Source organism: Penicillium alfredii (genome assembly GCF_028826965.1).
Source record: "Penicillium alfredii strain IBT 34128 chromosome Unknown utg000007l_segment0_segment0, whole genome shotgun sequence".
Taxonomy (NCBI): Eukaryota; Fungi; Ascomycota; class Eurotiomycetes; order Eurotiales; family Aspergillaceae; genus Penicillium; species Penicillium alfredii.
Genome location: NW_026622704.1, coordinates 1,329,852 through 1,356,116, shown reverse-complemented (window position 1 = coordinate 1,356,116; position 26,265 = coordinate 1,329,852). Strand labels below are relative to the sequence as shown.

At 52.3% G+C, this 26,265-nt stretch overlaps 9 protein-coding genes across 9 annotated transcripts; 4 read left to right on the top strand and 5 right to left on the bottom strand.

Moving 5' to 3' along the window:
- Positions 1 to 147: 147 nt before the first annotated feature.
- Positions 148 to 1,123, top strand: NUU61_005177 (uncharacterized protein; the record flags this gene model as incomplete). Its single annotated transcript, XM_056655759.1, has 2 exons — positions 148 to 612; positions 680 to 1,123. 2 exons carry the CDS (start codon positions 148 to 150, stop codon positions 1,121 to 1,123), a joined length of 909 nt encoding a protein of 302 aa, XP_056511372.1.
- Positions 1,124 to 1,629: 506 nt separating this feature from the next.
- On the top strand, positions 1,630 to 4,153 carry NUU61_005176 (uncharacterized protein; the record flags this gene model as incomplete). Its single annotated transcript, XM_056655758.1, has 6 exons — positions 1,630 to 1,733; positions 1,791 to 1,806; positions 1,866 to 1,968; positions 2,029 to 2,265; positions 2,328 to 3,432; positions 3,484 to 4,153. 6 exons carry the CDS (start codon positions 1,630 to 1,632, stop codon positions 4,151 to 4,153), a joined length of 2,235 nt encoding a protein of 744 aa, XP_056511371.1.
- A 754-nt stretch (positions 4,154 to 4,907) lies between these two features.
- Positions 4,908 to 7,772, bottom strand: NUU61_005175 (trehalose-6-phosphate synthase; the record flags this gene model as incomplete). The annotated part of the gene is made up of 4 exons (XM_056655757.1): positions 4,908 to 5,704; positions 5,778 to 6,306; positions 6,380 to 7,697; positions 7,750 to 7,772. 4 exons carry the CDS (start codon positions 7,770 to 7,772, stop codon positions 4,908 to 4,910), a joined length of 2,667 nt encoding a protein of 888 aa, XP_056511370.1.
- A 2,837-nt stretch (positions 7,773 to 10,609) lies between these two features.
- On the top strand, positions 10,610 to 12,061 carry png1 (peptide-N4-(N-acetyl-beta-glucosaminyl)asparagine amidase; the record flags this gene model as incomplete). Its single annotated transcript, XM_056655756.1, has 3 exons — positions 10,610 to 11,133; positions 11,196 to 11,596; positions 11,649 to 12,061. 3 exons carry the CDS (start codon positions 10,610 to 10,612, stop codon positions 12,059 to 12,061), a joined length of 1,338 nt encoding a protein of 445 aa, XP_056511369.1.
- A 2,337-nt stretch (positions 12,062 to 14,398) lies between these two features.
- Positions 14,399 to 15,556, bottom strand: NUU61_005173 (uncharacterized protein; the record flags this gene model as incomplete). Its single annotated transcript, XM_056655755.1, has 3 exons — positions 14,399 to 14,903; positions 15,030 to 15,366; positions 15,496 to 15,556. 3 exons carry the CDS (start codon positions 15,554 to 15,556, stop codon positions 14,399 to 14,401), a joined length of 903 nt encoding a protein of 300 aa, XP_056511368.1.
- A 380-nt stretch (positions 15,557 to 15,936) lies between these two features.
- NUU61_005172 (glycoside hydrolase family 71 protein) lies at positions 15,937 to 17,773 on the bottom strand (the record flags this gene model as incomplete). The annotated part of the gene is made up of 4 exons (XM_056655754.1): positions 15,937 to 16,582; positions 16,666 to 16,891; positions 16,968 to 17,496; positions 17,576 to 17,773. 4 exons carry the CDS (start codon positions 17,771 to 17,773, stop codon positions 15,937 to 15,939), a joined length of 1,599 nt encoding a protein of 532 aa, XP_056511367.1.
- Positions 17,774 to 19,342: 1,569 nt separating this feature from the next.
- Positions 19,343 to 20,564, bottom strand: NUU61_005171 (protein MEMO1; the record flags this gene model as incomplete). The annotated part of the gene is made up of 3 exons (XM_056655753.1): positions 19,343 to 20,222; positions 20,281 to 20,349; positions 20,410 to 20,564. 3 exons carry the CDS (start codon positions 20,562 to 20,564, stop codon positions 19,343 to 19,345), a joined length of 1,104 nt encoding a protein of 367 aa, XP_056511366.1.
- A 900-nt stretch (positions 20,565 to 21,464) lies between these two features.
- NUU61_005170 (uncharacterized protein) lies at positions 21,465 to 22,082 on the top strand (the record flags this gene model as incomplete). The annotated part of the gene is made up of 2 exons (XM_056655752.1): positions 21,465 to 21,618; positions 21,697 to 22,082. The coding sequence occupies 2 exons, from the start codon at positions 21,465 to 21,467 to the stop codon at positions 22,080 to 22,082; spliced, it is 540 nt and encodes a 179-aa protein (XP_056511365.1).
- A 353-nt stretch (positions 22,083 to 22,435) lies between these two features.
- Positions 22,436 to 25,757, bottom strand: NUU61_005169 (uncharacterized protein; the record flags this gene model as incomplete). The annotated part of the gene is made up of 11 exons (XM_056655751.1): positions 22,436 to 23,457; positions 23,525 to 23,615; positions 23,670 to 23,727; positions 23,779 to 23,925; positions 23,988 to 24,107; positions 24,170 to 24,484; positions 24,537 to 24,618; positions 24,715 to 24,741; positions 24,810 to 24,984; positions 25,048 to 25,277; positions 25,448 to 25,757. 11 exons carry the CDS (start codon positions 25,755 to 25,757, stop codon positions 22,436 to 22,438), a joined length of 2,577 nt encoding a protein of 858 aa, XP_056511364.1.
- Positions 25,758 to 26,265: the final 508 nt, after the last annotated feature.

The window sequence follows — 26,265 nt, the reverse complement described above, 5'->3', positions numbered from 1 at the left end:
CGTCGGGGTGATAGTTGAAACGAGGACGGTTGGAGCAAAGGCGATCGGGGACGATCCATTTTTGACCGACTCCGCGCTCTCTCCAAGGTCCACCCACTCGGCTTTTTTTTTTTCTCTTATTTAATCTTGTCTACACACAATTGCCAAATGGGGTGGTTTTGGGGTGACAGTAAAAATGATCCTGTCAAAAAGCTCGACCCGGGGCTCAGGGAGTACCTCGAGCAGGAGGCGCCCGACAAATATGTGCCTGCGACCGAAGTGAAGCCGACCTCGACATCATCACCCGAACCTCAAACCACCGAATCCGCGAAACCCAAGGTCCCTGCGGCCTCGCTCTACCCCGATGGCCGCTATGCTGACCTGTGGAAGACCTACAAAGCCCCAGTCGATGTCGATGAGCGTGCAGGTGTGCGCGGGGCCGAGCGGGTGATTGAGAAGTACAAGGAGCGCGGCGACACTGTACAGCGGGCGGCGATGGAGAACTGTGCCTTGGAGCATGAGGCCTTGACCTACTGCTTTCAGACAGGCAACTGGCGCAAGCAAGTCGAGGCACGGCTGACCATGTGCTCTGCGGAGAATGGTACTTTTTCACGATGCTTCCTCACCCAGAGCGTAAGTTCTGCTTGATTGTACTGAGGTATCTATCTAATTGCAATGCTGACACTCGAAATCTTTACAGAAATTCCTGCAAGCCCTCGGATATGCTTCTTCATTCAACTATGACACCGAGAAAGAGGAACAGATCCAGATGCATGCCGACAAGCTCTATCACCAGATGCTGGACTATGAAAAGCGAGTCGAGGATGCAAAGGCTGCTGGTGTCCAGCCACCTCCTCTCATGTCACTCTTCCAGCCAGAGAAGCAGTCACAGCCTCAAGCTAAACTGGACATCCCCGGAGGCGAGCCCATCCCTGCAGGCTTCAAGCCATCCAAGCCGCTGGAAAAGCTGACACCACACGAGCGAGAGCTGGAGATCCGGGCACACAATGCCCAGTTGGAACAACAAAAGCTTTATGTACAGGAGGCTGGCCCATTCATGAAAACCCAGGACAATGCGCGTTCCAAGAGAAGGGAGGTGGCTGTGAGCTGGTTTGGGGAGACCATTGGGAAGTGGCTGTCATAGATGACTCTGTAACAATTTGGCGACGGGGAGTTGGGAATTTTTCTGAATGTTCATATTGCTCAAGAATAACAATGTAGAATTAATTATCTCTCTATGCTATTCATTGTAAATGGGGGTTCCTTTGCTCCCCACAGGCCATTCCACGCGAGTGTGACTCGTGTGCCGGTCGCGTTACCGCGCAAACCACTCGAAGCATCATCGCGGAACCTCTTTTCTTCCCCCAAACTTGGTCCCTCGGCACTTCTTTTCTCTTATTTTACGTCTCTTTCCTGTCACCTTTCTTTTCTTCTCCCGTCACTTTCCCGTCACTTTCCCGCCTCTTCTATTTCGATTTCTGCTCGTCTCTCTCAATCTGACCCAGTCGAGACCATCCCGGCGCACGCCGACACATGAGCGGACACTCAACTGCCTCAAATCTGCTGGAATCTCTCTCCTTCGAAAACCTCTCATCTTTTCTTGAGCGTGGAGGGACTCAGAAAACAGCTCGCTGAGCTGTGGCGCTCACAATGAAGGCCACTCCGCTGCTCATCTCATGGCACAACGATAATGCCCCTATCTATTCGGTGCATTTTGACCCCAATGGCAAGGGCCGGCTTGCCACTGCTGGAAAGTAAGTGAGCCTGAGATTGGGAAGTGCTAGATATTTTACTGACTGCTTGTCTTACAGTGATAACAATGTCCGAGTATGGCCCTGTCCTCGTCCTTCCCCTATGAGTACCTCTTGATCTGACACCCGCTGCAGCTCTGGAAAGTCGAGTCGACTGGCGAAGAACGAAAGGTGACCTACCTGAGCACACTGGTGAAGCATACGCAGGCAGTCAATGTGGTCCGGTTCAGTCCGAAAGGTATGGTCTCCCATGCGCGCAACCCCGGCCGCGAAGTCTGACATCTGACACGGGGTATAGGTGAGATGCTGGCATCTGCCGGGGACGATGGCAATGTCTTGTTGTGGGTGCCGTCGGAGGTGCAAGGACAGACCGGCTTGGGTGAGGATCGATCGGACGACAAGGAAACCTGGCGGGTGAAGCACATGTGCCGCTCGTCTGGGGCTGAGATCTACGACCTGGCCTGGTCCCCTGATGGTGTGTTTATCATCACTGGAAGCATGGATAACATTGCCCGGATCTACAATGCTCAGACTGGTTGGTTTCCCCTTGTTTCATCGAGTGCCGGCACGGTGGCTAATACTGGAATCCAATCTCAGGCCAAATGGTGCGACAGATTGCCGAACACTCTCACTACGTCCAAGGCGTGGCCTGGGATCCGCTCAATGAATTCGTCGCGACGCAGTCGTCCGACCGATCAGTCCATATCTACAGCTTGAAGACCAAGGACGGCCAATTCACCCTGACACCGCATGGCAAGAACCTCAAGATGGACTTACCGACCAAACGGATCTCCTCCAGCAGCCCGGCTCCCGCAGACATTCCCAGCAAGCCACAGCACACCACCGGCAGTTCTATCGCGATCGCTTCGCCTGCTCCATCGACTCCAGGAACTCCAATGGCGTCAAACCTGCCCATGGACCCGCCTCCAGTCTCCCACAGCCGCCGCTCCTCCTTCGGGTCTTCTCCCTCCATCCGGCGCTCTGCATCGCCCGCTCCATCTCTGCCATTGCCGGCCGTCAAGCCGTTGGAGGTTTCGTCTCCCAGTCTTCTGGGGGGTCTCGGGGTCAAGAACGTCAGTATATATGCCAACGAAACATTTACGTCCTTCTTCCGACGACTGGCATTTGCTCCCGACGGGAGCTTGTTGTTCACCCCAGCCGGGCAGTACAAGACCAGTCATGTCTCCCCCACCGATTCATCGAAGACGACCGATGAAATCATCAACACGGTCTACGTCTATACTCGGGCCGGTTTCAACAAGCCACCCATCTCTCACCTTCCCGGTCATAAGAAGCCGTCTGTAGCGGTCAAGTGTTCCCCGGTGTTTTACTCGTTAAAGCAGGGCACCCAGCCGGTCAAGAACATCACGTTGGATACATCTTCCGGGGATGACATGTTCCCGCCGTTGCCCGATTCCGTGGTGTCTACAAACCCATCATCCACCAGCCAGCCAACGATGGAGCCCCCGACCTCAACGCCCTCGGCCGGTGAAGCATCAAAGCCCCAGTCGTCTCCGAAGCCGACCGATAATGGTGGCAACGACGCCAGCCAGAGTTCTACAGCCCCTGTCTTCGCGCTTCCCCACCGCATTGTATATGCGGTTGCCACTCAAGATGCTGTCTTCGTGTACGACACGCAGCAGCAGACTCCCCTTTGCGTTGTGAGCAATCTGCACTTTGCAACCTTCACGGACTTGACTTGGTAAGCTTTTTCTCTTTTATTGTTTCGAGTTGTCTCACTAATGCGTGGCAGGTCCCATGATGGCTTGACATTGATCATGAGTTCTTCTGATGGGTTTTGTTCTGCCCTCTCGTTTGCACCTGGGGAGTTGGGACAGCCACACACCGGGTCAGCCTCGGCAGCTCACAACCCCGTCGCATCAGGCACTTCATTGGTGAACATCACGCCTCTGCCGACCCCGACACACGCCCCGTCCCCCGTCAAAGCGAGTCATGCGCCATCAAGCAGTGGAGGATCCGCGGCACCTAGCACGTCCCAAGTGCCCCCGGCCAGTCCAGCCCGTTCTAATTCGGCCTGCTCGGTCGCAACCCAATCGTCTACGCAGCAAGCCACGACGAATGTAATCAACAACCCGACCCCAACGCTCGGATCTGTCCCCTTGGTCACGGCCACACACTCTGCCCAGCCCCAGCCCTCGACGCTTCCACTCACCACGCCGCCCCAAACCCCGATGTCGAGTGTCCCGCAAGGGGGAGCCCAAGCAACCAGCGGCAGCATCCTGGGGAAACGCGATGCACAAGCTGCTAGCGAGTCAGAAAAGGAGGAAGGCAAAGACGCGGAGTCCACGGCCCCGCCGCAGCAATCGAAAAAGCGTCGAATCGCCCCGACCCTCGTCTCAGCCGGCACCGATTCCACTTCATCGAACAAGGATGGCAGCCGTGGCGCCGATGCCGCGAATTAGCCATGACATTTCTCATCGCCAGGCTTGCGTCTGGGACCTCTATCCCTTTTCTTTCGAACTCTGTGCAGGGCAACGAGTACTAAGCGACCTCCGCCGACCAAGGAGTCTTACGATTCATGTTTCTTCTTCATACTGACCATCTTTCTTTTCTCTTACGTCGTGCTTTGTTTACTCTGGTTTTCTGCATCCTGCACTTGCGCTGGATTGTCGCATGGTCTTTTGTCTTTTTCTTCTCGGTCTGACCACAAGCGGGTCTCCAGTCAAGCCTTGATATTTTCTGCGCCTGCTCTGCTCCGATTGTTTTTTAGTTGTGCATAACGGATGTGGTATCTTTTTCTATTGTTTTTATCTGCTGGCGTGGCGCATTGATGTCCTCGATGGAACAATAGGTCCTGCGTTATTTTTTCTTCCTAATTTCTTATGATCGTCAAGTGGAAATCCCTTGTGGCGCTTGTTTTTTAGTCTTCGACTCATGTACCCATGTACTTGGGCTCGTAGCTACTCTTTAGAGGGTCCTGGGTAGGCATACCTGCGAGCGCCGTGAGAACTTGAAGTAAAAATGAAACATAAAGCCAGTTTAATTGATGGTGTGGTAGATAATACATGGGGATGTTTGGTACTTGGTTTTAGTAGAAATAAAATAAAAATAACCCCTTTTTTCGTGTCTTCTCGTGGGTCACGTTTCTATCATGGGATCAGGAGTTCTCATAAGAGAATCTCATAGGAATACAGAGGGAAAGAAGAGGTAGATTGTTCAACCCTCTGGATGCTCAGGCTCATTCTCAGACCCCGACAACATCCGTAGAACATCCAATAAAGAGCTATCAGGCGGCAAGACAGCCCGCGCCTCGGTGGCATGCGAGCCCACCGTGAGAGTCGCCATAGCCATCTCCAGCGCTGACCGAGACCGGTCCTGATGCATCTGGTGTCGAGAAGCAGCAGCCAAGGAATTCGCCCAGCGAAACAGCGCCTCGTCGCCTCGCGCACCGCCAGCAACAAACACAAAGTCCGGGGACGATGATGTCCCAGGCCAACGATCAAGCAATACAGCAGCGGCAGCAGCCTTGGACGCATGCAGCGGCTCGACGCTAACAGCCGCGATATCGCGCACAACGCGGATCGGCTCGCTGCCGCAGGCGCCGTTGATCTGGTCCGCCAGCTCGGAGGCCTGGCGCGCGGCGACGGCGCGGTCGACCGCGCCGTCGTAGTGGAAGGTTAGCGAGCAACGCCGCTCCTCGATGCGGCTGCCTTCGGTGCGCTCGGAGAAGTACTCCATCACCTTGCGGATTCCCGTGCGCCAGGTGCGCGCGTGCTCGACGTTCACGAGGGCTTCCCAGGCTTCCGGGTGCCCACTTGTCTGGATGAAACAGCCGTTCTCGGCGATGAGTCCGATTCCCTGTGGGAGGAGGTGCTTTGCTGTTTCCTGGAGCTGGTCTTGGCTGCGGTGGCTGGTGAGGTAGATTGTGTTTGCCGGGTTGTTTGCTAGGCCGTGGAGGGTGGCGATGGCTTCGTTGGAAGGGATGGATTCGTCTGCGCCGAGGAGGGCGCCGTCTTCGAGGAAGAATAGCCGTGTTTTGGCATTTTGGTATGACTCTTTCAGGGCTGGGAGGGATAGTGGTGACACCTGGTGCGTTTCGCGGGAGTGCTGCTGGTTGTGTGCTTTGGAGAGCGCGCTCTGCAAGGATGCGTGCCAGGCCAGCGCGGTGTAGGGGGGATTTGCGGGTCAGGAGGAATTGCCAGTTGCGCTGCTTTTGCTCTGGAGACATCCCGAGCGCGGTGTTGATGGCGTCGGCGCACTGCTTATAGTCCCATGGGTTGACCAGCAGCTCGTGGCCGTGGAAGATGGATGCACTGCCGACGAACTCGCTGAGGATCAGGGACCCGTGTCGCTGCGAGGCTAGCTCGCCGTCTTGACAGTGGATGAAGTCGTGGCTGGTGAGATTCATGCCCTCGCGGAGATTGGTGGCCATGAAGATATCGGCAACGCTCAGCAACGCGAGGAATTGGGAGTAGCTGATGTCCTGGCGAAGAAGGACTAGCGGTTGGTGTGTCAGGGTCGAGTAGATTGAATTGATCCTCATGGCGATCTTGGAAACTTGGGCTTCTAATTCTGGGATCTCTGATGCGGACGATGCCACTTGGACTAGGACCACCTGCATCATCATCGTCATCATAGGTCAGTGCTGCAACTAACATGCAGCTTATAAATATCTCTTATTGACTTACATTCTCTCTCCATTTGGGGTAGCTGTCCAGAAAAAGTTCGTAAGCCAGAAACTTTTGCTTGATTCCTCCTGGTGCGTCCAGTCGATCGCGGGCCACAATTAGATGTTTTCCTTGGTATCTTTCGCTGATATTGGTGATCCAGTTTTTGACCTCCACAGACCGGCGCAGCGCGTTGAGGGCCCTGTAGTCGACCCCCAGAGGAAACGGTTTGACATGAACAAACCGATCGTTGACCTGAACTCCATCGACCGAAACCTCGAGTCTCCGAAGCCGGCTGCATGTATGAAGAAAGTGATGACAGTACTCTTCTGTCTGGAAGCCCACAAGGTCTGCACCAAGAAGCCCATCCAGTAGGGACTCCCGTGAATTCAAGCAGCGGAACACCTCCGATGAGGGAAACGCAGCATGCATGAAGAACCCGATCTCTGCGCGCGGCAGTCTTTTCCTCAGTAGGGAGGGCAGGGCCAGGAGGTGGTAGTCATGAACCCAGATCCGGTCGTCGGGTCGCCAGTAGATGGCAATGGCGTTGGCAAACGCTTCGTTGACCTTGAGATATTGCTTCCAGGAATAATCGTCATACTCAGTATGACGCGGGCTCTCTTGCATCTGATAGTGGAGCGCAGGCCAGAGCACTGCGCGACAGAAATGGGCATAATGCCCTTCGAACTCGCTGTCATCCACGAACACGGTCAGGGATTCATACTGATCCTTGAGGGTCTCGGCGATGACCGTCTGGATCTGATCGGTCAAGGAGTCAGTCGGCATGCCGAGCGTGCCCACCCACATCTTGTCTGCAAGCATGCCCGCCTCCTCAGCAGCATAGATTGCATTCTGCAAGCCTCCATGGCCCTGCTCCGCAGCCTTGACCACCCAGTCCACGGCCGAAAGCAAGGCGCTGGGACTGCCCTGGCTCTCGGCATCTGGCCGACTCGGCGACCCCTCCCTCGTCAAATCCTGCTGCGAGTTCGGGCGACTCAAGATGGATGGTTCGGGATGCGTAGTCGCCTTTGACTGGGGTTGGTTGAACTTGCGGCTTTGGCCCCAGCAGACGGCCCGGGGCTCGCTGGGACCAGGTCCATTGGGGTCATCGGCAGATTGGATTTCTCCAGCGGACCGCGAGGCGTATGCTTTGAAGATTTTCTCGTCTTCCGTCGTCGCGCCGGGGGTCAACGACTGGCTGCCGGATCGCAGACGAGGCCGGTAGTGGGCGTCTGCCAGATTCTCTGCGGTGGGCTCGTCAACGGAATAGCTGACCGAGGACTTGCGGCGCCCATTTCTCGATTCTGTGTCCTTGAAGTCGATGGTGTAGGGGAGGAAACTGGGGTAGAGCAGGTCAGCTCCGTTGGTGCTCGGGAGAGGCCGGAACTTACAGAGAAGCGATGATGACTGTCATTGAGCTCGGGCTGTCGCAAGAAACTGGCGGTTAACGGCCGGAAGACATCATAGATGGGATTGAGGAAAGGAGAGCTGCAGACTGTGGTTGAGATGTGAAGACAGTCAGCTGAGGAGCACAAGGAAATCGACTTTGGCCGAGTATATCTCTCGCTGTTGGCTCACTTTGGGATATTTTCTCGCTTCAGGTCTTTGTATTTTTTCTGCACTTGCTAGTCGCTTTTCTTTGCAATTATTTTGTATTGCATCCCCAAGCTCCATGCCCCTTTGCGTGTATGGCATCGAAACTTCTTGGATCTCCTGTAGAGAAATAAATAAACATGACCAGTATGTTCTGGGGCTTGAGTCTGTAATGTCCAAGATATCCATCAGACCTCCAGATACACAGCTTGAAAAGTGTCGAGTCTACAATACGTCAGGGAGGGTGATGTCCATCAAATATATTTCCATAGCAGCAACTGAACAAACGGCAGCTACATGGAACGAACACCCAGGAATAACTACCATTTTGCAGTCTTGATTTTCAACAGAATCATTGCTTTCATGGTTCTCTAACCACTTACCATATTCGCAACTGTCTGATTTCATAGTTCGACAACACAACCTCCCATAAATGGGTAAGCAGGGCTTGCTGACATACCTAACAGCAGCAGTTTTTCGACACTTCGACTTTGAATATTTTTGCCATCGCTGACAAGGGAATCAGCATGCATAGACATGAGCATCCAACCAACCTGGACCAAAACCAAGTCGCACGCAACGCCCAGTGGAGCTTCTGTCAGATGAGTTTGACGGCAGCCCAAGCGTGTCATAGCAAAGAACGCGCAATAGTGGCTCTTCCACTGTCGGGCAGCTAACGCCATCGGGGCTCACAAGAGGAAAAATCGGTCCATCCCGACAGGTCCCCCCACACGCGTCACGGATATCATGTCCGCGTCGCCAGTCATTGCCTGTGAACAGGAATGAGGGTGTACACGGTGATAGAGAGCATCGCCAGTCTCAACGCCAGCTCCGCCGTTGTGCGTGTCTTCTTTGGCCCCCCCCCCATGACGCATGACGGCACGAACAGCACAACCGTTTCACGCATCTCCAGGCACGCAAGGGCGTCCCCACTTGAGCTGCAGCGAGCTCGGGCAGCATCGTCAACCAGTGGAACACGGATGCGTGGACCGAAGCGTGGCAGTTTTTTTTTTTTTTTTTTATGGGTGTGTGGTAAGGTGATCGTGGGGAATATTCAAATCGCTCGGCCGGTACGTCACACCCACCCCACGATGAGGCAAATAAACAAATAAGCATTATTATAGGGTTTCAAGATTAGTGGGAAGGGGATGCAGCGCACTCAAATGAGGTTAAACGCTGATGACGATGAGAGGAGCTTGGCACTTGGCAGCGCGCACGGATTCAAGCGGATTCGCGTCGTGGACTCTCTCGGCACGATCAGCCCTTTTTTTGATTTCTGGTCAGTTCTGATTTCCAGCCCCTGAGCCAGTGTTTCTGCGAGATGCCCCTTTCACTCGAGGTAATTCATCCAAGTCCACTTCGGTCCATGGAGAGAGTAGGAGGGTTCCTTGCATGCTGCATGTCGAGGATGGTCAGGTGAGCACACGCCGATCGTCAATTATTGGCCCCCAGAGCCAAAAGTTGGGATGTAACACACAACATATATACCTCGAGGTGTACACAGCCCTAAGGGGGGGCTGTGAAGTGTTCTCTGAGCCACAGCGGAGACTCAGGAACAGCTCTGAAACACGGACGTTGCCGAGTCAGAGAGCTTGGATATTAATTTGATGTAGTGTCATCAACGAGTAGATATAGGCAGATATCCATGGGATCCGTGCCTTGCTGCCTGGGAGACTTTTTTGCCTGGACTCTTGACGTTGGATCGAATCTCTCTTCCCATCCCCAAGTCTGCAATATCCTGAGACCACCGGTCTTGGCACAACCAGGTTGCATCAGCGATCGACAGGCACATCCACATACCACCCGAGATATTCTGGAGTGCGACTGTTCGAAGGTGAATGCCAAGCCCCCTGGGAGGACTCAGGCCACGATGTCAGCAGTCGCCTGAACGGGTTTAGCGCCGTGGAGACGCAGACTCTCATCGTGCTCGCCGCCAAGACGGACGCTTGCGCGTCTCCATTTCCTGATGATTCAGGGTCTTTCGTACGCAGCCGCGTAGACTATCCATGGATCTCTCTCTCTAGAGTTCATGGCGATGTATTTACCATTGACTCCTGACGGGTGTCCATGGGTCCATGGGTCCATGGTCTTGAGAGTAGAGACGCTCTGATCGGCTCGGGGGATTGATCATTGATGGGGAAGGTGTACGGGAGCCGCGTCAGACTGATAAGTGGTATGGTATACCTCGTATACTTGATATACGGCATACTTGGTATACCTGGTATACTTGAATGTACAGGTGGAATACCCGTGGACAATTGGACATATGTAGACCGATATTCACCATGACTTACCTGCTCATGGAGCAGTAATAGAGCAGTAATAGAGCAAGAAAAGAAGACAAGAATCAACACATAGGGCTTGCGTACGTGTCCCAAAAAATACATAAAAAAAGGGTCCTTTTTTCTTGGCCTTTCGGTTACGCACACGCGGCTTGGGCGCGAGGCCCGTGATTAGGGCGACAGAGGCTGACGACGCTCGTAATACACTGTATCCACCCTTCCCTCCTTCTCTTCAATCTTCCCTCTTCCTCGACCTCCCTTTTCTACTTTCCTCCTTTCACCTCTCCATCCCACCTCTGGTCTCTCCTTCGCCATTCCATCGAGTCAACCTGGAGTTGACTATCTGTGCAGTCTGCCGTGACCACTCCCTTCGACCATGGCGGACGGCAGACACCGGGCGGCGCAGCCGGCCAACACCTACGATGCCACCACCCTCACCACCGAATTCGAGCAGTTGATGCGCAACAAGCGCTTCAATCGACTCCAGGAACAATCGCGCTCGCGACCCGGCTCCCAGTCTCCCGTTTCGTCCATGTCGAGTCCGATGCCACCGCCCCCTTCGCGAGCGCCTCCACCACCGCCATCGTTCGGCGCTTCACCAACTCACCCATCCCCCCAGCCATCGACTCCTTCGCCCTCGCTGCGTGGGCTCCCCATCATGCCCTCACCTCCTCAGGACCCGGCTTCGCTCAAGTTCTACAATCTTCTCAAAGGATTGTCAGTCACCCCGACCAAGTACGAAAACCCGGGTCTTTTGGATGAGGCCTTGTGTCTTATCCCGCTCGATCGCTTGTATTCAGAGGCAGAGGAGGAGAGCCAGATCATGCAGGCCCAGGCTGCCAGTATCGGTGGCAAGCCGGAATGGGGCTACCAAGATTGTGTGATTCGGGCATTGCTAAGGTGTGTAGCGACTGATTCGCAGCGACTGGTTGACTCTGGCAGCGACTGACAGCTTCTCTTAGATGGTTTAAACGATCCTTCTTCCAATTCGTCAACAACCCCCCTTGCTCGAATTGCCACATGCCCACGATCGCACAAGGTATGACTCCTCCCACCCCCGACGAAACCGCGCGCGGTGCGTCTCGGGTCGAACTCTACCGCTGCGCCGAGGCGAGCTGTGGTGCCTACGAGAGATTCCCCCGGTACTCGGATGTTTGGCAATTGCTGCAGTCCCGACGAGGCCGTGTAGGCGAGTGGGCCAACTGCTTCAGCATGTTTTGCCGTGCGGTCGGGGCCCGGGTCCGTTGGGTATGGAACTCCGAGGACCACGTGTGGACGGAGGTGTATTCGGAGCACCAGCGTCGATGGGTGCACGTCGATGCCTGTGAGGAAGCATGGGATCAACCTCGCCTTTACACCGAAGGTTTGTCATTTGCTCATCATGTCTCGTTTGACCATACTAACCCCTTTGCTAGGATGGCGCCGCAAGCTCTCATACTGCATCGCCTTCTCCATCGACGGAGCGACCGATGTCACTCGCCGTTACGTTCGCAGCTTCGGCAAACACGGAACCCCGCGTACTCGAGCCCCCGAAGAGGTTGTCCTGTGGTCCATCCACGAAATCCGACGCAAGCGCCGTGAAAACATGTCGAAGACGGATCAGCGCCGCCTGATCAAGGAAGACGAGCGCGAAGAGAAGGAGCTTCGCGGATACATGGCATCTGCTCTTGCCGCGGAGATCAACGGCCTGCTCCCGCGCAGTATGGTGGGCGGCCGAGCCGACGAGCAAAAGCATCCCGGTGGGCGCCAGGAGGTGGCTCGCGAGTGGGCCGGAGCTCAACAGCGAGGACCGGGCAACTCTGGCCCCGACCGGTCCGGCGGACGTTAATGGCCTCTGCTGGTTATATGGGCTCTTATTACTCGGGCTTCCGAGGGTACTCCCCCCTCGACCCTTTTGTCTATCGAACGCATGAGCGATTCCCGCCTTTCCCCCTCGTCAACCTATCTCTAGGGAATTGGCAGGGCGCCATCGCACTTGACGAATCTCCCGGGAGCATCGCGAACTCCAACCGCCGAGCAAGGCCGGTCCCATCGCGCCAGGTGACCCGCCCGTTCTTTGTGATGGGGATCATCGGGCACTTTCGCCGTCTTCACGACGCTAACGGCGCGACCCGACCGCCGACTTGGACAGTACTACCTGCGGATGGCCTTTGGCATCCAAAATGGCTAGTCATGTTGAGTCCACGATCGCCCCTTGTGATCAATTGATGATCACCAATTCCTCCGACTCGATCCTTCACGATCCTCTCTTGGAACCTTCCTTACACCTCAATTATTCTATTTTCTTTTTGATACCACACGTGGATCTCAGTGCCTTTCTTTAATCTGGGTACGGTGTTTGATTTTCGTATCATGGCATTAGCTTGGGCATGGTTTTTTGCAGGGCGCCCGTGGTGACGATTCTTTCATTCTCTTCTATTCTAATCATGCCCGACGGCATACATGTTGTACGAGACACGGTTGCAGCCATCTCATTTTCCTTTTCATGTCTCTGGCTCGAATGCCAGTTCGATCTTTGTGTTATCCATACATTTTCCTTGCCTCTTTACTTCCTCCAGACCACTTCAATACCACCTTTTCTCTTAATCATCTATTTTTGTCAACTTCCAAGGTTATCTGGGTATCTTTCCTCTTGTAATTCAGAACCATAAAATACTCGTTTGATTAGGATGTGCGATCTTCCCCGCGATGCCCATCTTTAGCGCCAGGCTATTCCAGCCCGGTGGAGCCGGCGCCCAGCCGGTTTTTTTTTTCCCTGGAGTCGACATCACACATACATAATCAGACATCAGAGGCTGTGCAGATGGAGGGGGATAGGTTATTGACATGGATTCGAGTTTTCCACTTTTCATTTCCTTGGACATTCACAATGATGTAGTATGTATAGCCATGTACATCCACACACACAACTCGTATAATCTCTGTATTCTATCTTGGTTTATAGGATGTAAATGAATCAATCAAGTGGGACCCTGGCCCAAGCTCGGGCCCCATTCCTGACTGTTATTTATAGCCGGGATCCTTGGGTCCCACGGTGGGTCCAGGGTCTCATTTGGACACGTCGGTTCGGGTTAGGGCTTGGGTATAGTGGCTCTGCGATTGCACCATTTCCAGCTCTATGATATTAGAGATATTTACTTGTGTATATGTCTAAGGTCTACTTTCTTCCTATATGATGAAGAGTATAGTTTAAAAATTTGGACGTGAAAATGAAATTAAGATTAAGATTAAGATTACATGGTCGAGTCGCGTAGTATGGACGAATACGTAGTGGGAACAATGCTCAATTTGACGTCAATATTGAGCCACCTCGACCTGGATTGTTGACCATTCTTCGGTTGATTATCCTACAATAACCTAGAATTGACTTTACTGGCTTTGTTTCTGTAGGTGTTCGCACGTGGGATCTCACCTGCAGCTCTACATTCCCGAGCTCAGTCTCGGGTGGATATGGTGGAGCTTTGCTTTTTTTTTTTCGAGCTACTGGTTCGTGCTTTGATTAGATGTTGAAACATCATCTATTCATATAGATCCCTTTGTGTATACAGTTGATGTATGATTTGAGAGTCGTCAGATGGAATTTAACAAAATAATTAAGAAGTCTAGTATAGCTCCAGTACCAGTAAGCCCTAACCCTTGGCAATTCCATTGCCACAGTCAAGGAAAAAGACCAGGCTGGAAACAAATGTACATGAAGAAACAAGAATGCATAAAATGTGTGTTCTAAGACATTCTATGAAGTCGATGAATTCGCCGCTGAGCTAGGGGCAAGATACTTGGTGTGGGTCCCTCTCCATCGGCAGAAGAATGAAGAATGATCTTCTTTTTTCGCCTTCTATGATCTTCGATGAGGTGATCGGAGAAGCTGTGGAATGCTTTGGTGCAACTCGTGGACTGAGGTGACTTTGACACGAATATCAGAAACAAAACATGTCCATCAACGGGGCTGGCGGTATCCAGGAGGAGCAAGGGCCGTTTCCTCGCTTGATTGCATTGCATTGCATTTTATACTGCATACTGTGAGGTCTAGATCTAACCCAAAAGTAAGTATCTCACTATTAAGAATCTTATTTCTGCGAGTATATGTAGACTCGATCATTGGAAGCCGTATATCGCTAAGATCATCATCATCACCATCATAGAGAGACCATCTTGTCATGTCAAATCACACCATCGAAATCCAACACTCAATCCCACGTCGACGCAAATCCTCTCCAACACGAGTTATCTCATGTCGATAATACGCCTGGCCCTGAAGCCGAAGCTCCCACGCAGCCGATGACGACGATGACCTGGCCCTCCGCCCACTACCCGTCTTAGTCTTATCATGCACAGGCAGACCACGCAACGGGTCCAGAAACACAGCCAGTTTTTCCACAGGCTCACTGAACCACGTACTCCCCAGAACCAGCACGAACGACCGCAGCGTCGGCAGCCGGGCTAGCGCGCGGCAGGTCTCGAGCCACTGTGCGCGGCCGGCGGACACATACACTGCGCGCACGGGGTCTTTGCTGGGAAGCCAGTGGCCTGGAAAGGACCAGCGCAGCTCGATGGCGCGGAGGGAGTCCCAGTGTTCTGTGGGGATGGTGGGGCGGAGGTAGGGTAGGGTCCAAGGGTTGCTGAATTCGAAGGTGTTGAGGGTGTAGAGGAGGTGGATGCTTTCGTGGTACCTATATTTAAAAGTGTGAATACACTGGGTTAGTTTCTATTCGGGAGCCAACCGTTCTTCAAGTATACTCAGGCTCTACCAGCATATAAAATAGGTATATCGAGTCAATATCAGGGACATGGCTTACATATGTCGACAGGCCATTGGAACACCCAGCAGTCTATCTTGCCGGCCGGCGCGGACTAAGTCGCCTTCTTTCACCGGCTGTGCAATGCCGCCGCCGTGGCAGATCTCGCAAAACGGCGCATCCTTTGACGACGCCGAAGTGCTCGCTGGGCACACCACATGTCCCAGTCGCTGTCCGCTCCGCTGGATAATATGTAGATGCAGCCCGCCCAGCGCAAACTCCCAGATCATCACTCGCAGCTCGGGCGAGAGGCGCGTCAGCAGTCGGCATTGCGACTGCGCTTGCGGGGCTGCGAGCGTGCGGCGGCGTGTGCGGGGGAGGGGAGGGGGTTTATTAGCTGGCAAGTGGTTAGTGAATGTCCATTGAAGAGAAGATACTCGGTTTTGATATCTTAAGATAATTGCCTCGATAGACACTCAGTGGATCTCAAGTATACCAAGTAGATGCTAGGTGGGAAGAGGCTTACTTTGGTATCGCTGGGCTAGCACATCCTCCCACGAAAACACGCCCTGTTTAATGCGCGCCATTATCCTGCGAAATTGCAGAGCTCGTGCTGTTTATATAGACAATATCACTTCTCGTATTTCCACGACTTGGACCTGCTGATCAAGCCATAGTCCCGCGTGTTGCAGTTCCATTCGATCCGAACGGTCAGGATACGAGCCCCGTTAAGAATCACGCAATGCCATGGTATTTGGTAAAGGAACCAAAGAGGAATCAAGTAAAAAAGACAAGAAAAAGAGTCGGTGAAGACGCATCTTTAAAAAAAGGGCCAAAAGTACGAGATAAGGACATTGCCCACAGCGTCGTCGGGTCCACTCGGGTTCTTTTTTTGGCTTCCTTTTGCTTATCTCTTTGACTCTCCCATGCTGCCCATCGATGCTGCCATCCTTTCATACTATGCTCTCTAAACCGCAACACGGCGACGGAAGTTGCTGACAGGGCTGCTGGCCGGGTTGTTGACCGGCGTGCCAACCGGGGTGTTCGTCGCAGGTACACGACTCGCAACTCCCGTAGCGCCGCCCACGGCCCCCAGAGTATTAGTCGGGCACGCGGGAACCTTAAGGCCCTGCGACAACATAGACAGCCCATCAGGCTGGAGACGGTCGACGTTCGACTCAGCTGGCAGCGTGCCGACATAGGCATTGAAGTTGTAAATGCCACAGACGCACGTATCGACAATATCCTTCAGACTCGTCCCCGAGAACACGGTCTGGTCGTCGCGCTTGACCGAGAATGTCTGCTTGCCGATGCCCATCGGCACCGAGGAGGCGTGGATGCCGGCCGGTGCCTTGAGGAGCTGCGGCTGCTGGCTGCCCGACTGCACGGTGATGGTCGCGGGGCTCTTTAGCAGCGACACGACAAACACCGCGTCCTGCATGGTGTCGGTGCCGTCGGGCGTGGTGTCGCCCGTGTTGCATTTGGCGTTTTTTGGTGTCGGCCGGTACCAATATACCAGCTTGTCTTCGGTGACATAGTGGTCTGCCGACGGCGCACCGGCCTTGTATGCTTTGATGAACGGCTTCGACATCTCTAGCCAGCCGGTGTGGGGCCTGTGCTCTATCAGTCAGCTTTTCTTTCTCTCTCTCTCTCTCTTCTTGGATCATCTCTGCTCGTCTGCCTGTTCTCGACTTACATGTCCATCACCCATTTGGAGGCGCCGTCATCGCTATGCGGCGACGAGAGCGGCCCGATGTAATGCGACTCGCCGTAGTCGTTCCAGGTGATGATTTCCACGAAGCGCGGGCTCAGGTCCAGGATATTGCGCCAGCGGTTGTACCAGAGCAGGTCGGATGGGAACACCCAGTTCTTGCTGTAGGACACCTCTTTGCCGAAATGCGTGGAGAACCAAGGAGAGACCGCTGAAGTTTGGTTTGGTTAGCATGGAATATAACTAATAACACACACACGGGAACCTGTTCCTGCCAAGGTACTCACGAGCAATATAGTCCTTCCCAGCTAGGGCATTGGTATAAGAATTGTCCCCCTCCGAGACAGAAACATTGTGGCCCGGCGTCGGGGCCTTGTTGCCCCCATTGTTATCCCAAGCCATCCAGTTCAGCGCGCCGTCGATATTACCGAAATCGCCCTGATCGGGATGAAAGTTCGGGGCGAAGAAGATGTCCGGGCCCGCCGTAGACTTGATGGTGCCCACGTCGACGCCGTCGCCCGCAAACGACGACACGAATGTCTTGCCCTCGACCTTGAGCTGCGAGGGTCGATTGGCGTACTGCTTGATTTTGTTGCCCACGTCGCTGCCCTGGCCGGGTTTGTACCAGTTGAAGTCAAAGGAAATAAATACCTTCATGGCATTGTTGGCTGCAGACTCGTACGCGTAGTTCAGCTGGGTGTCGGCGTAGGAGTCGGTTCCGATGTTCAGGGCAAATGCGTCGATGCCCACGGCTTTGGCACGCTTCATGTCGTCGTCATAGTCGCTGGCGCTCTGGCGGTTATTTACAACGCCCATCTAGATCCCAAGAAATGGAGTGTTAGTTGGGTTTGATATCCCCTCCCTCTCCCCTTAAAGAAGAGTTGATTATGCATACCATGAAATGGCAGAATACCAGTTTGTTGCCATTGCCGCTAGCAACAGGAGCCGATGCAACAGGAGCCGGTGCCGATGCAGTCGATGGGCCAGGCACAGACGGCGTGGACCAAACCCCTGAGGGCGAGCGGTTGGGGATGGCCGTGGTCAAGGGCAGCAGCAGCCCTACCAGGGCCCAACAGACGTATCTCTGCAACATGATCTAGAGAAAAGCAGGATGAGACATGGAAAGAGAGGAAAGTAGACCGAGTGTACTTACAAGAGATAAACAGCAAGAACGAGAATCAGCAAAACAAAACAGGAAATACCATGCGTGGTAGACCAGGAGAGGGCCAGACTTTGATATATGAAGAGGTCTGTTTTTTATTTGCTACATCCCACGCTTATGCGATCCTCTCAAGCCGATTTAAGCAGGCTCGCCCGCTTTATCTATAGGATTGTCGGCGATAAATTGTCTATTGGCGTTTCAGATAATCCTGATCGACTGACTCTCTTCGCTCTCTCTGTGTATGTCTTTCTGGGGGAATTATCATCCGGCTACACTATGGCAATGTCAGATGAAGATCACCGGGACTAAAACGCCACAGGATCTGGATGCCTGCCGATGGGGTCCCGACGGGCCCCTATCAAGTTGGAAAAAGCAAAGATGGGGATGGGACTTGTCCTCCCACATGAACAGTGGGAGTTTCTTTTCTTGCTGGTTTTTCTTTTTTGAAAAAAAAAAGAAAGTAAAGTAAAAAGAAGAAGAGAATGGGATAAGCAAAATCATAAATGGATTTATATTCTACTATAAACAAACAGAACAGGCTGTTGGGGTTTGATATGCTCAAAACAGCTGCAACATGACTCGAGTTCATCAACGCCTAACGCTAGTTCAGGAAGGGGGCTAAATTGCAGGATCGGGAGGTCCCTGATGATGCCGGTGGCTGTCAGAGATATTCGGCTGGATCCGAGTCTTGAGATATTCAGATTTGGTTTCTCTTTTTGGGAGTTGCCATAGTCACAAGGCTGAAAAATAATCTGTGTTGTTGTAGGAAAGTAAACAGGGGGATGTACGAGATGTACTAACCCCCCCCCGGACTTTTCCCCTAGTTAGAAGTACCACAAACGCACATCGGTTAATTAGGTGCCTAGCACTTAATGAGGGCGCAAACCTCGCAATCATTCCGGTCAATGCAAGACCCACTGCACAACGTGCAGCATCAACGGTGGGGGCGAGGAAGCCTTACAATGCATGCGCCTCCAAACCGTTTCTATTGGCATGTTTCACAGACCCGCTTCATCCGACTTGCCCCGGAGCAATAAGATATTCGAACGCATTCTAGGTTTTTAAGCATATTTTACTCTCTCATAGTTTAATATTAAACGGTGATGTTTGGTGCGCAGTTGTGCAAACAGGGACCGGCTATTACGTAGCCTTGTGATTACCTTAGAACCCTGTTGGCTGCTGCTCGAGGGTTGTCACATAGACCAAGGAAGACAGTCTGTGATATCTGCCGGGAATTAGCTGATACTAATTCGGGGAATTCTGGGACACTCGATTGATGGATGACTACCGGGGATACAACTGCTATCTTCACATGAAATGAAAAAGAGAATCAAATAAAAGATATAGATCCCTTTACAGAGTGCCTCATTAGTTGTTGAGGTTGTATCTCGGGAAGAGCGAAGAATAAAAGAGATGCATTGTCTTTATCAATGATTCTGGAATTGGTCTCATATCGTAAAAGCAAGCAAGGCAGCATCAGCCAGCAACTAGTAAAATGGTCTATAGCACAGCAAATGCCGAGACATAGCTGACAGAGCTATCCGCCACGTCCACTGCATCCGAGCTACGTTCGTATCGCAGGAAGTAGAAGAGACCCTCTTTGCCCGCCGGTCGACCCGCCACAACAGCCTCCAGGGCCGCCATGATCACGCCAATCGGATGACGTCCGCAGACCGTATTCCCTGTGCGTTCGATGGTGTCGAGAAAAGTCTGCGCAGATCCAGTGGTGATAGCCGCCATGGTAGCCATATCAAACGCCGAGATACTCTCGTGGATGGCTGGCTTGCGGCTTGAGATCCGGTCTCGTCGCTGGAGTACATGGCCCGCTGAGACCATATCAATGTTCTCGACAACATCGTCGGCATCAATCCACGGCTGCGGCAGCGCTGAACTCGACAAGGGGAGTTGGGGCCCTGGCGTGGGCGCCTGGGGCACATAGTACGTATAGCGGAAGCGAAGCCCCCAATGGCAAAAGTCCGAGCTGATAACGAAGGCATTGGACGGGTCAGCCAGGTACGGAGCCAAGATGGTTCCGAATGCCTGCTCTGTCGCGGCGGAGGTGCTGCCGACCATGATTGGGACCAGCGGCGGGTACTGCGCCGGCGAACGATCAGGGTACTGGCGCTGCAGGAGACGGTGGATGTATGGCAGATGCATCTCGATGCTGTGCTCGTCTTCGTCGATCGACCGTGTCATCGTTGTAAAGTTAATACTCGACCCATTGGGTTTGGTGGCCTTGGTCCCCAGGAGCTGGGCGATGAGCTCGGTGTCGAGTGGGAGAGGGTCGTCGGAAAGAGGGGTATAGTAAGAGGTCACTTGGGGCAGGGCCAGCGTCGACAATGGATGATGGTGCGATGGACCCAGTACAAAGATGCGCTTCCTATTCTGTGGTATTAGAGAGACTGCTTGTATGACCATGACCCGCAATATCAACTTACGCTTTGGAGAGGTCTAGCGCCTTGTACGCGTAGGCTGCGCAGGGACCCGAGTACGCATAGCCCGCATGTCTGCATCATTAGTATAGCCTCTACCAAATGATTACCATAAGGGTATGTAGGATGACCTACGGTGCAATGATGACTCGGGCTCCTGCTGCGGGCAGCGAGCCTACGTTCTCCACCGTGTCCGGCACCTGTGCCAGCCAGTCATCCAGCTGGCGGGTTAGAGTGCGGGCACTATCCGAATACCATGACCCGGCATGAGAGGCATCTCTAGATGGCATGGTGACACTTGAAGAACTTAAAGGTTTGTTGAGGCCGCGTTGTTGAGATGACTGGGGTCAACTCCAAGTGAGGAGAAGCGGGGAAGTGGTGGAGCTGCGGCATCCCGGAGGCTCCCCGGCATGCCGATTTCTACAACGACCTAGGCAGGTGCTTAAGTATTGAAGGTTTCAATATTCTGTTTTTAGAGAATTCCGTTGGCTTCAAATAGCTCATTCTATAAATGATTGGAAATAAAAAGGACTGTCATGAAGTAATCTATGGATCTATGGGTTTCCTCATAGGCAGATAATATTAATGGGGCTATAGTATCCTGAGGGATGTCCTATTTTGATATAAAAATCATAAGCTACCATATGAAAACATAGAATGGAGACTGTTTCGTATTAGGATTTCCAAACACCCCAAGTTCTTACCAAGCAAGCCTATCAATTTCACGCATTTTCTTCTTTTTCTTTTTCTTTTTCTTTTCTTTCTTATCCCCCCGCAAGCCAGAGATTGAGCCGAGTGTAAAAATGGCTATCTTAGAAAACGAATCATTCATCTTAAACCAGTATATCCTCGTCAAAGCTCCTTGCCTCGTAGCTATCTCCTGCCTGTCTGTTTCGCATACATGAATGCCACGTGTCTGACTGCATGGATTCCAATTCATATACAAATGCAACCTAAAATGAAATAGAACTTGACTCACCTGGGAAATTCGAAATAAGACGAAAAGAAGAGAACAGACAACCAAAAGATGACGCCAGGGCATCTGCTATCTTGCCTCATTGGGACTAGCGTGACCCGACCATAACGCGGTAATGCGACGCGCCTCGGCCAATCGCATTCCCAGCCATCTCTGAGCTGCACCTCACCTTCTTCCACCTCGAACCTCCCAATTCTTCCACTACACGCTCAGCATGTCTCTCAAGCGGAAATCTGTCTTCCAGGCCGTCCCATCTAGCCCATTGGCACCAGCCAATGAATGGGGAATAGTCGATACCTCAGCCCACCTCCACAGCCGGACGCGAAAGCGCTTCCGAAACGACCGGCCTAGTGACGCAGTGGTTTATGGTGAGTAACTCAGCTCACTCTTGCTGGCATTGCCTAGCACAAGCATGGCCTTGCATCGGAATGCCACGAGATCTCAAGCTTCAATGCTCACATCAAGCTCAGAGAACACCCTTCGGTGGATTTTCTCCGCCCAGCAACAACAGAACTCGACGCCGGCAGTTGACAACACAGCCATGGACTCAGCTATGGATTCGGAACCGACTCTTCCACCCCCAGAGACAGTTGATCCACGACAGCAAACTTTGCACCGATTCTTCCAGCCCACACCTCAGCCATCTTCACCCTTCCGCCCCTCTCGCCAAGCTCTGGCACCTCGAGCCAATGAGACAGGCCTGGCCCAAGAGGATCTTCTTCGTCGCAAAGCATTTGATCGCATGAATTCTGTGGATAGCTCGAGTGACAGTGAGACAACGAGCCCTGGTTGTAACCAGCCAGACGTCGACATGGACGTGGATATGGATTAGGGTGGTTGTAACCTGTGGTTGACAGACAGGTGTATGAACGTGTATGGGGGCAACAGTCATGCCCTCTGATATTTCTTATCTATGATACCTCGCAGGATCTTTGGCAATGGTGTTTAGGGCGGTTCTACCGTTTCGGGTTTGACCTCGATGGAGGCCTGGCGTTTCGTGTCTCTGGTGTCTGGGACTGCCTGGGCTGGATACTCAACAGTGAATCCTCTTATTAGTTCAAATGGACATTTTATAGTATGCTTACCCAACGGTCTTGAGGTGAAACCATGGATACAAACAGGCACTTGACATAACTACAGGGAACTACAATCAACATCCACTTCGATAGATATTTCATTTCATGGTCATGAATCTTTATCATCAGCCTGGGCACACGAAAACCCACAGTCACAATCCATAAACAAATCCCGGTCATAGTCACCACAGTTGCCACAGTGATCTTTATCTCCAGTATGAAAGCTCTGACCAGCATACTTGAAGGACACATGGCCCTGCGTATCCTTGGGAGCAGTCGCAATCATAATGTAGGGCAACAAGCCCTGGACAGTGGTATCGCCATATGTCTCAGACTGGTAGGCAATCATGTTCTTCTTCGCGTCATAGATCGTGAGTTCGAGAGCATAGTCCGAGTCCGAGTTCAGCCAGTTGTATTTCGACGAATCCAGCTTAGCCTCGTACGTGCGGATGTGCATGGTGCACCACCCACCCTTGAACCCCTTGCCCTTGCCATCAATACCGAAATCACTCGTCTCGATGTTCTTGTTACCCCCCGTGCCCAGGTACGCCTGCTGCGAGGGTACATGTTGTAAACTGAGCGAGGGCACCGAGTCCGGAGCAGTCTTGGTGGGATCGCCGCAGTGGAACATGCATTGGCCCTGCCTTGTTTCGTCACCCTTCATCGCATGGTCGCCGCTATCGTATGCCCCAAAGTCACACCGGTGCTCCGGGCTGTCTTCGTCCCAGAAGATATCCCGATACCAGAACACGAGCTTGCCGTCGTGGAGAGTGGTGACCAGCGAGTTGCTGAGTCCCTTGTTCTTTTCTGGACTGGTGACTGCCAGCGTCCCGTACAGGGGCTGCTTCGGGGCATGTAGCACCAGCTTGTCTGTGGAGTCCGTGATGGATATGGCGAGCTGGGTATTTTTCAGAGGATTGTTGTTGCTGTTCTTGGTGCCATCGCCCAAGTCGCGCCACTGCGTGACGTGTACCATGCAGTTTCCTGAGGTGTAGTCATTGCTGTTTACGGGTTGGCTGACCGTCACCTCGTCCTGGGGATCCTGGCAAGGGGCGAAATTGTAGATTTTGTTGTTCTTAAGATTATCCGCTGCCACCTTTGCATTCAGGCAGACGGTGAGGTTGAAGAAGCCTGCGGTTTGAATGTCAATCATGTTGCTCGCATATAGAATGTATGATGAAATGGATTGGCAGCCTACCAGGTGTCCTGACGCTGCTGACTCCGGGAAATACATTGTCCTTGACAGAAAAGTCGTCCTGGACCTCCTTAGTTGTGGTTTGATCAGGGATCTATAGAGCATGAGTATTACCGATTTCAAATAAGAAAACTGGGAAACTACTCACATATCCATTCTTGTTGCCGTTGAGTTTATATGCGCCATACGTGGCGAGAACGAAATCCCTAGATGGTATTAGCTATATCACAATGTGAACCCCGGTGTGAGATACGCACTTAATATGCAAATTATATGGTTCCAGGTCTTTGTCTGTTCCACCATCGAGAGCAAAAAAGCCGTAAGTCTCGCTTGCTCCGCAGCCATTCTGGGTACTGCAGACATTGGTTTCAATGTGGGCATCGAGCAGGAAGAAAGAATTGCCACTGGAACGAGATTCGAGCTGGTTAGTTTACCAGAAACATGCCATTCTCACTATAGTACTTACTCTTTATCACACCAGATTGTCTTGTCCTTGACATCATTGCTCATGTGCTTGTCAAGCTCGAGATGGCTCGCAGCCTGAGAAACCGGATCTTTGCATTTGTAGTCCTTTCGGTCAATTCTCCTGCTTGTTGTTAGTTCATAGCCCCCTATAACCATGAGTTTATAAATGTTGGAGTCACTCACAAAATAAACGGGTTGGCTTTCTTAGCCCCCTTTCGCCATGCCGGGATGATGATCTGGCCGAAAATACCCTGCTTTGCACCCGCTGCCAGCTTTGATTGAAAATCAAGATAGCCGCCATCTTCTTTACCGGATCGAATCTCCAAATACCAGGTATTCAAGATTCCGGTGGTGATCAACTGGCGCAAATCCTCTTCGACATCTTTTCGTCCGCTGGTCATTCTGTGCAGATACTCGATGATTGCATTGCCGGCCTTTTCAACAATTGACCTGGCGAGGTCTCTCAGGGATTGTGTCTCATCGTCATTCGTCTTTGATCTTGACTGTTTGTTAGTCCGGTACAATTGACCACCCATTTCACTAAACTCACTTCATATAGTTTTCCACCATGTTATGAACAAAGACAGACCCCGAGATCGCCATATTAGTGACAAGAGATGCTGGTACCGAGTCTGTCCATGTATGGTTAGTGAACCATGAAGACAACTTGGGTGGATATCCAAAACCAAAGCATGAGCTAAATGTAGATACCGTCAAGGGAAACTCACTAGCCGCAACCACCTCCGCTGCCGCCACTATAGATCGACCAAAATGTCAGTGACCATTTTTACCAGCCAACCGTGGGCGTATTGTCCCAACTTACTCGCTGAAAAACCAACCGGGATAAAGGCCAAACTCGAAAAGAGTCCAATATCCAACATGCTCTTGACCCATGCCGACTCATCGTCGATGTTCGCACAGAGCTTGACAAAATTCGGCATCTGCTCGTATACATCATCTCGGGCGAGATAAAATGCTTTTTGTAATTTGGTAAAGTACTATGATCTGTCTGTCAGCAGGAACAATACGCTTGTAGCTTTTTTTCTCTCAGAGTCACTGACAATATTCATAAAGGCGAACCCGTTCATGATCAAGTACGTGGCCGGCGCTTTTCCGTCGGCCTCGCATTCAAACCCATCACACCCTACGTCGCCGATCTGCCCGCAGTCCATTGTTTCTTTATCGTAGAATACCCGGCCGACATACATCATGAACGTCTCGGGAACCCCCGTTGAGTGCTTGTCACTGTTGTTATATTTTGACCAGCTCGCCCAGAGATCTTTCCAAGCCACTGTCAATGTGGTCAGCAATGTATATCTCACAAAACACTGGCACCGCAAGTATATGTGGCGCTGTAAATCTAAGAAATAAAAGGAAGTAGCCATTTCACAATAAGCGACAGAATAGGAGGAATAGAAGGAGGATAGAAAGAATTGGCCTAGAGGAAAAACAAAAACTCACGAGGGACCTGGGCTTTTTCATACCGCTCAGTCATGTTTTGGGGATTTTGATCACTGACCAGGCCATCTGAGCAGGAGACATCCGTCCATTTACTGGACATGACGGGCAAAGTGAGCGTTCTGGCCTGGAGGTAATTTCGGGTACTGGAGGGCTCTAATTTTATACGAGCGGTAGGACGAACAGTAGGAGAAGACACCACAGCTGCGGACATATCTTGGGCAATCTGAGTAGGCTCTGAATGGGGCACTGGCCTAATGACGGCGGCATGGGCCGTGCCGACAAGGCAAAGAAACCGAATGAGATCCCACATGGTGGCTATCTGGCGGGCCCCACGGATTCCCCAAAGGGCAGGAAAGGTAACTTAGGAATTTCACAGGAAGCGGCGATTTCTCTCTATTATAGCGCTCATTGTAGGCCGGAAGCACCAGGGAAATACATCTAACAGAGCTAACAGAGTGCATAGTTCATTTGAACACTAGTAGTTCGGCCCCCTCTGGAGACTAAGCTATTCCCGATGGGGTTAAAAGCCATTCTTAGATTCCTTCCATTGTAAATAAATTTATAAATAAAACGGGTTTCTATGGGGAGATTCCCCACGGGGCTTGGGGGCTATGGTACACGTGGGGGAGAGCTGGAGCCGAACACCAAGCCATCAATCAAGGAAAGGGCTCTTAATTTCCCCGGTATAGCATTTACTAGTCCAAAGGGTCCTACAGGGCACCGACCCCGGGGCTTTTGCTGTGGGCTTGCTAAGTGATCGGCCTGGGTTCACTGAGTTTGCCATGGAACCTGGCAAGGACTGGGAAGGGTTTTACACT